This window comes from Corvus brachyrhynchos, unplaced genomic scaffold, assembly GCF_000691975.1.
Source record: "Corvus brachyrhynchos isolate BGI_N302 unplaced genomic scaffold, ASM69197v1 scaffold58, whole genome shotgun sequence".
In the NCBI taxonomy this organism is placed as follows: Eukaryota; Metazoa; Chordata; class Aves; order Passeriformes; family Corvidae; genus Corvus; species Corvus brachyrhynchos.
In genome coordinates, this window is record NW_008239539.1 from 950,522 (window position 1) to 959,223 (window position 8,702).

An 8,702-nucleotide genomic window follows, 5' to 3' on the forward strand; every position below is an offset into this window, starting at 1 on the left:
AACAAAACCGCTGGGGAAAGAACGAGTTGTAATTCCATGGTACATCCCCAGTTTAGGATTCTTTCCCAACTGCCACTTTATGTTTTCACAAATTATTACTTGGAAGCAAGCAGCTACACTTTCAAACCCTGCACAGCTCTTCTTTAAACTGAGTTCCAACAATTTCCTCCAAACCTATGAAAGAGCCATCACAATAATGCAAACTTATATAACAGAACCTGTTAAAATGTGTTAATGAGGCTATATTGACTAGCTGGCTTCTCTGCAAAAGCAACTCCCACTGGAAGTTAAAAATTTAAAGGCTAGGAATTTTTTTTTCTTCCTTTCTTTTCAAAGGACAGAAATGAGATTGAAAATCATCTAAAAATAGCCGAGAATTTTCAAGTGTCAGCTGTAACGGAAAGAGGAATGGCTGTCTCTCCTTACAGAGCCAGGATGGATGGAGTGAGCTTGTGATTCAGGATCAAGACAGAGACAGAGCTTACATACTAACTGTAGATGGTAGGAAATAATTATAATTTCCTAATTTTAATAATATTCCAGGACAATCTACAGCAAATTGAAATCCAGTGAAATCATACTTCATAAGTGGTGAATGTAAATTCTAAAATTCTTTGCCTGCCAGCAGAAGTGAAGTACATATTGTGAAATAACTGCAGAGAGAGTTTTAAACAACCCATTCAAATCATGCATCCTCCTCATGACAGAAGATGAATATAAATTACATGTCTTTGACTTTGTTTTGTCTTTTCCATCAATCTTTTTCCCCAAGAAGCACCATGTCAAGGCTTTTATTTAAAGAAAGCGATCTCTTGCATTTAAACGGTTTCCTACCTCTGAAGATTTTCTGATGTAAACAGGAGAAGGAAGCTCAGATTTGCAATTTGTAGGGTACCTGTGTACATCATGCACCCAGATTCAGGAAAACCAAAGACAGAAATACAGGTGAAAGACTGCAGATGATGATCACAGAATGCAGCAGAAGCCATGGTGTCCCTCCAGCATCCCAGGACCTGAGATTTCAGCCCTCACCTTTCCCACGTTCTGGAATGAAGCTCCAATGTGGCCATGCTCACTTGAGCTCCTGCAGGATGTAAATGTTTTAAGGTCTGTTGAAACTGTTCCTTCACTCCACAGTGTTCATACAGGGCTTAAATAGGCAGAGCAGCAATACTTGACAACCAGACCCTCAGTACTGCCTTGACTTATTTATTAATTAGTGTCAGGACATGAAGAATTGAAACCAGAAGCCCACGTTGTTAAATAAAGCGTATGGTTAGGGTCAGGCTCCATCCCCTTCAAAGTGAAGAATCTTACACGAGTTCTAACTATGCTTACAAAATTATTTTTCACTGTGCCCAGTCAAATTAGCCTGTAAACAAGTTATCAAAACTCAAAGCCTCAAACACCAACATCCAAGTTTCCCCTAAATAATAAAACCAGTGTGAATATTTTTAATGGAGAGATTTTTCTACTTGGTTTTGTACAAATAAAACTATGAGACTCAAAAAAATCTTCCTCAAAATTTGGAGAAATTATGACCTTCCTGTCCAGGTCTGGCAGCAATCTGAGCAGTACCTGCACAGAAACCCAGGTTCACTTAGAGAAAAAGTTATGTCATTTCATCAAGTCATATTTGGAAAGCTCAATAATCACTAGATTTTTCTACCAAGTTCTTTCTTTTGTTTACAGCTATTAAAGACATCTTCACAGAGTGAAGACTTGACAAGAACCAGGCTGAGCTACTACACTCACTATTTACCTCCTTTTCTTTATGCTATTACATAGTAAAATTACAGATCATGTCAAAATGTTAAATCAATGTAGAATTTGCTTCTCCCTGGCAATATGCCTTCATGCAAATTACCTCTAATTATTATTCTTCATCTGTCACTGAACACTTTCCATTTTTGAAATACAGGAGTGAAGTCAACCTGTGTTTGGTATTTTATTTTCACTGACACATAAGATCATGAACCACTACCTCAACAACAGTTAATAGGTCAGATTATGTAAAGCTGATAAATTGACTGGTCATTAAAATTTTCTGTCACAGTCAGCACTCAGAATTCTCTTTGTGGGAAAGTGGAAATACATACATGTTTACTTAATTACCATTTAAAAAAAAAAAGGACATTTTTTCTGTCTATTTTTGCCTGACCATCAGATCAGTATCAGAACACATGAAATCCAGAATCACAGAGTCTGTCACAAGCCAGTTCAATAAATATAAAAAGCCTGTATCTAAAGACTTACATTTATGGAACATGATGAAAACAGAAGTTGAACAGAAAGACCTGCATGGCAGCTGGCAAGACATGAGACAAGCACCTTAACCCCCCTCACTGACTCCAAAACCCTCACTTGTTAGAGACTAAAGCTGCCCTTAGCCCCAGAGCAAAGCTGAATCTGCAGAGCTCTCTGCAGAGCCATCCTGCTGGCACAAGCACAAGCCTTCTAGATTTACACTGTGCCCAGCAGGCTGGGCTCAAAAAGCCAAGGAAGACTTTCATCTGATCTTTCATCTACCTCTGAACTTCCAGAAGCACACGACAGCTACAAGTCCTCTGTGCACAGCGCTGGTTAAGGACAGGGAGTCAGGGCAGGCAGGGAAGACTCCAGTGCTGTCAGGGTGTGATCGTGCTCTCCCCTGACTGGCCGCGGAGGGGAGGAAGGGAAGAAAAATTCAATTATTTCTCTCTTCATAACCTGACCCAAGATTTTTGTCTTTCAGGAACACCCTTGCCGTGTTCCCTGTAACCCAAACATGAAGCAGCAGTGGAGTATCAAGTCACCAAGCAGAGCTGTATCCCACATGCAACGGGAAAAGCATCCCCTGGGTCACAGGCTGCCACCCTGTAAAGAGCCAGGCTACTCATGGACTAAAAGGTTTCACTATTGAGCAAAATGGTGACTTTTATAACCAATTTACTTATTACTAAAGAAATGTTTAAAATTAAAGCAGATATTAAAAGAAATAGAGAACAGTGAAAGCAACACATCAGCTGGAGATCTTTGATAAGCTTTATCAGGAGCAGCCACTGCTGGCCACAGGTGAACTGGAGGGTGTTCCAGCAGTAAGTGCTGTGAAAGCCAACCTTCCCTGTGCCACCAGCCTTGGCTCAGCCAGGTGACAGAGAGCACAAGAATCCCTTAGCATTTTCTCCATTATGAAATAAGGGACAAAATCAAGAGAGAAAATCGTGCCTGTATCATCAAGAGTTTCTAACAGGAATGCAGCAATAAAGCCACTCCTTGAGGCAAACTTAACAAGGAGATGTCTGGCTGCAGAAAGTTCAGGAATTATTTTGGGTATCAGTGCACACAGAGAGGCCCCAAATGAAATCATGGTTCTGCTGTGCTATGCCCTATAAACACAGAGAAAGCATTCTTGCCCCAACATGCTTACGTATTTTGAGCACTCAAAAAACAAGATGCCGGTGACCCTGGTATTTCTGGAAGAGTTGCTGGCTGGTAAATAGCAATATTGTGACCTCCTAAGCAACAAGAAAGAGAAATGCAAACAACCAAGAAGAACAGAGCAAAACAAAAATATTTCCATAAGCAGAACTCTTTATATCCCAAGAGATCTCTGCCTCCGGAGCTCGAAAGGGACACATTAACCTACGTTATGTGACTCTCAGTATCCCATAATCTTCAATAAATTTATTTGCTAGGAAGCTCTGCAAGAAGACAGAGAAAGTGAATTGTCTCAAATCCTACAGTGAAATTATTATGGAAGATATAATTGAACTGATGGCTGGGGTTTATCTGTGGACCTCAAAAAATCCACTCCCAACACTGCTCTCCTGCACTCCCTTCACATCCAAGGGGATCAGGTGCTGTGAAAACAGGGGTCTAAGGAATCTTAAAACATAGAGGAGTCAGAAACAGGCAAAAATATTGCAAGGCATCACTGGCAAGCTCTCCTTGTTGGTTTCTTTTAGACACCATCAGAAACAGGAGGGAACATACCAGGGCCCCACTGCTTGCACTAAGGAGCCAAGGAAGCAAAGGAGGAAAAAAAGATATTCCCATCCTAAGATTTCAGTGAACCACAAAACAGAAAGTAATTTAGTTTTGCCTCATCTACTCCAAAAAAAGAGGAAGAGAAGCACTAGGACAACTTGGGGCACATAAACCTGAGTATTCCAAACGGAATGGGGAGCAGGGTTTTGAAGCAGTTTGCCCAAGTGACTCTTCCACACCCTGCTTTGGTGCACACTGGAGAGCTGTACCTGGATTCCTTCGGGGTGAACCGAGCCAAAGGACTCGCTCCAGGAGCACGCCTGACGTGCTCCAGCCACAGAGGTGCTTTTGTTTCAAGACCTGCTCCAGGAGCAGTGTTAGGTAGAAGTCCTGAAGTGTGTGGAACGTGGGCACCGTGTGCTGGGCACCTCCCACTTTGCTCTTTGAAGAGTTTACTTGCTCCTTTTGACTCAGCCTCAAAGATAGCTACGACTGCTGCAGCTCAATGAAGAGATAATATACTAGACATACAGCATTAAAAATAGGATATAATTAAGATATCAGAGGTTGAAAGGAAGCTGAGAATTGAAGTACTGGTAGGGAAACAAAGCTTATGTCTGTTATCTGTACAGCACTTTTATACTTGAATAGAGTACGAGGTATGACATAATTAAACAACCACAACAAACTTCCTCTTCTCTATCGCTACTATCAATGGATTCTCAGGGAAAATAGTACGGCAAAGCTTCCTAACAGCACCTCCATTCACAGAACCGAGCAGATGCTTGGCAGAGATCAATTAAGAGCTGAAATCTCAGTTTCCCTTATTAAATCTCAGAGCTGCTCCCTAACAAAACCCTCCCCTGCAGCAGGTCCTACACACCAGCCCATGGCACTCCTGTTTGATGGCTTTTATCATTGGCTTTGATGTATTTTTTCCTGATGGCATTTACCTGTCAGCTGAGTAATCTGGCTGCAGAACAAAGTTCTGAGGAAACAGGAAAAAATGGGCAGCTCTGAAGCACCCACTACCTACCACATCCCCTGAGGGTCTGTGCATGGGAGGGAACAGAGTAAGTGTGCTACAAACCTGGGGCTAAGGGCAGTCATGGCAGAGGTTTGCTTGGCTTAGAAGTACACACAGCCTCTGATTTCTGTAACTGCATAAGACATTGGTAAGAAATGGCAGCTGATTACAGCTCCACAAAAAAAACCAGAAGGGAAATGGGGAAAAAGCAAAGCCCAACCCATATTCCTTGTTAAAGTAATTCTTACCACATGCTCCAGATGCTTTCAAAGCTACATTTCAGGGTAAGAAGAGACCACTAAATGTCAGTTCACAAAGCAAACTTCATCTTATCTAGACTGCATACCAGTTTGTCCATCTGTAGTACCCTGGCTGAAGCAGGAGCTGTGAAAGGCATTCAGAGCTGCAAAATCCAAACCTCTGTACTGAGGAGGCAGAGCAGCCTGTGCCCTCTCATGATAAATGCAACCAAGGACAGAACAGAAGTCTGAGAAAGACCAAGAAAAACCCACTGCTGGCATGCGGTATAATTGCTCTACAAAGTGCTCTTGTGATCTCCTAGAAAATATAAACAAATAAATAAGAAAATTTAAGAGCAGTACCGTCAGTCTCCACAACTAAATTCATGTCAGTTTGGGATTAATATTGAGAACAGTTATAAATGCAGCAAAAATACTGAATTTTATTTGCTGCTACAACACAGCCTTTGCACTGCATTTGGCTGTAAAGGTACATGGAAGAGAGAAATATCACAGGGATGTTCCTCTACAACCTGTTCAATTTATTTTCATTAGAACAGCAAAATCCATCTTAGAGTAACAACGAGGTAACGTCTGATGCTGATTTCTTGAAAGCACACTCCCACTGAAATACATCAGTGTCAACACTTTTCAAAGAAATTAACTGAATTTGTATTTTTAGAAGCTAAACAGAAAGCCAAAGCCCAGGGACACACATCTGCTTCAGTCCTGTGGCTCCCAGGCACCAATGTCACTGCCGATGTCATTGCTCGCCGTAAGCCTCCCGCTGCCGTATGCATGTGGACAGCTCGCTCACCAAAAATAAGTTTTTGTGTCACATCAAAACAAGCACCTGCCAGGGGCAAGTGGCTGCCACTGCCACCACTGCTCTGCAGTGCTCTCCCCACGTCCTTACTCACTGACCTTTCTACCACCATCCTGGCCTCCTTTTGTGTTTGTTGCCACAAATATCTCCTTCCTCCATCACAACGTCTATGACTCCTTCGGGTTCTTCCACTCAGTTTTCCAGCTTACTTCATAAAAATGGAATACATATCTATATCTATATATATATAAACTTTTACAAGCAGAACGAATAAACTCACAGAGCATAACAGGGTTTGTTACATATTCCATCTGCTCCCCACCTTGGACTATGAGCACTGCAGACAACAATCTCTCTCTGAGACAAAGGCACGGCACCGAAGAGAGACAGCTTTGACAAAACAGACAATTAAACCCTCAGCTCCTACAACCCTCCTGCACGCGCCTCCAAGTGCTGCTAGAAAGCAGCCAAAGGTTTCACTTCAAAATGAACACTGTGGAAAAATGAAAATCAGACCCTTAACCAAGGGGAACCAAAGGATCCTTCATTTTCTTCTCTAAAAGGCAAATTTGCCATTTCATCCCCAAATCCTTCGAGCTGCAGAAATGAGAGCATCTGCCAGCTTACTGAGCCACCTGAGTAACTTTTTCCAGCCTAACTCCAAACTGCAACAACTTGCCATATCAAACTGCCAAATCTACAGTGCTCATTTCTTTCTGTGAATCCAGCTGTCATTTTTCCCAAATGCCTTCACAGTCCCAACTCTCCTGATGCCAAAAAAACCTTTTCACAGATATACATAATTTTGCAAAACACATATGCTCTCTGTATGCCACATGAAGTCAATTAACAAGTTTACTTACTGAATTAAAGGATGACACACAACAGTAAAACAAAAACCTCTTGCAGACAGCAAACACATGAACCTTCTCCTCCCTACGAGGCAACACTCTCACAAGGAGCGCTGAGTTTTAAAGCCTATTTTGAGTTCCACAGATGATCTTTCACACTTATCTCTGTGGCATCTTTTATCCTGTAATTCCCCTGGTGTCTGTGATCACCAGCACACAAAGTTAAATGTAAAACACGTTCAGTTTGCAAGTCAGCAAGCACAAAGCAGGCACTGGGGCAATGCTGTTCCCTCACAAAAGAAAAACAAGTACAAAATAAAAGCACGTACCTTTTAACTGGTCGGCTACCACGCTCTGACCGACACGCTCAACCACCTTTCCATCCTCCATTTCATAACGATCATCCAAATATTTGGCAGTAGCTTCCGAAATATGGACCTTCCCAGCCACCCCGAGCTGCTCCATCAGATTGGCCAAATTGACATCGTTGGACCACACATCGAACTTGAACCTCCTCATTCCCAAAATGCCACACAGGACTGTCCCGGTGTGAACACCGACTCTCATGTTCACCATTTCTTTCTTCTCCTGGCAGAACTGTTCGATGGCTTTGATCATCCCCAAGCCCATCTCGATGCAGCAGTAGGCATGATCTGCCCGGGGCTCGGGGCAGCCGGCCACGCAGTAGTAACAGTCTCCCAAAGTGCTGATCTTCTCACATTTAGTGTCCTCACACAGACGGTCAAAGCGTCCAAAGAGGTCGTTCAGGAGTCCCACCAGGGCGTGGGCTGATTTGTTGGCGCTCATTTTCGTGAAGCCAACAATATCTGCGAACAAAATGCTCACTTGCTCTATCTGCTGCATTTTAAAAGGACGGAATATTATGGGGGTTTTCTGTATGGAGGGCTTCTTCTTCCTGTTTTTGGGGCTTGAGGTGGAATGACGTTTGATGGAGTTTTCACTTTCATCATCCCCCTGCTTCATTAAGTCATCGGCTATTATTCTTGGCATAACAGAATGAATCATCCTCTCTTTCAGGGCTTTTTCCACTTCCAAGTCTTTTCCATGCATGATGGATTGCCCCACTTTCAGGAATGTGCTTCTTGATCTGACTTCGGACATGATAAATAAATGAATACCGATGGCGTGGATGCAGATGTGCAGGAAGGCTTTACTCAACAGCTCCCAGTAAACCGCACCGGCTCCCAGAGGTGTGAAACAGTTCTCATCACGGAAGTGATAGCCAAAGGTCTCGAAGAGGACCGAGTACGACAGTCCCAGAAACAAGCTTAAATACAGGGGTAAGTGCATCACTGTGTAAAGCAACAAGAGCACTTCAATACACATAGAAAAACTGCCCACTTGAGAAAGACAAGTGTCTGTGGGATCTGCCGGGAGAGTCCGGTTGGACATGTCACCACTTCCTGAGACAGGCTTCACAGCCTGGAACTGCGGAGCGAGGGTCAGAGCAAACACCAGGAGGGTGAGTATCAGTGAAGTCCATACGTAATGGCGGGCATAAGTCTTAGTGAAAGTGAACAGAAAAAAAGCTACACATACCAGGAGGAAGCACAGAGCCGGCACCATGAAAACAATCTGTTTCTCTCTCATGTGTATGCCGAAGTAGATGCCCCAGAGCAGACAGGCCACGCTGATGTAGAAGAGAGCATAGCGAAACCTGCGCTGGGTCTGCGGGAAGCATCTCTCCATGCAAGCCTCCTCTAGGTTGTTGGAGTCGAACTTGGGGTTCCACCACTTGGAAGAGGCCCTCTCGAAGAGCTGCGGCAGCT

At 43.2% G+C, this 8,702-nt stretch overlaps 1 protein-coding gene across 1 annotated transcript in view; it reads right to left on the bottom strand.

Annotated features, from left to right (window-relative positions):
- ADCY9 (adenylate cyclase 9) overlaps positions 1-8,696 on the bottom strand; it is an 85,892-nt gene extending 77,196 nt beyond the window's left edge. Inside the window, exon 1 of the mRNA XM_017741270.1 lies at positions 7,242-8,696. Coding sequence (XP_017596759.1) covers positions 7,242-8,622 — 1,381 coding nt within the window. The 5' untranslated portion in view covers positions 8,623-8,696. The remainder of the gene's footprint in view (positions 1-7,241) is intronic.
- Between the last annotated feature and the right edge of the window lie 6 nt (positions 8,697-8,702).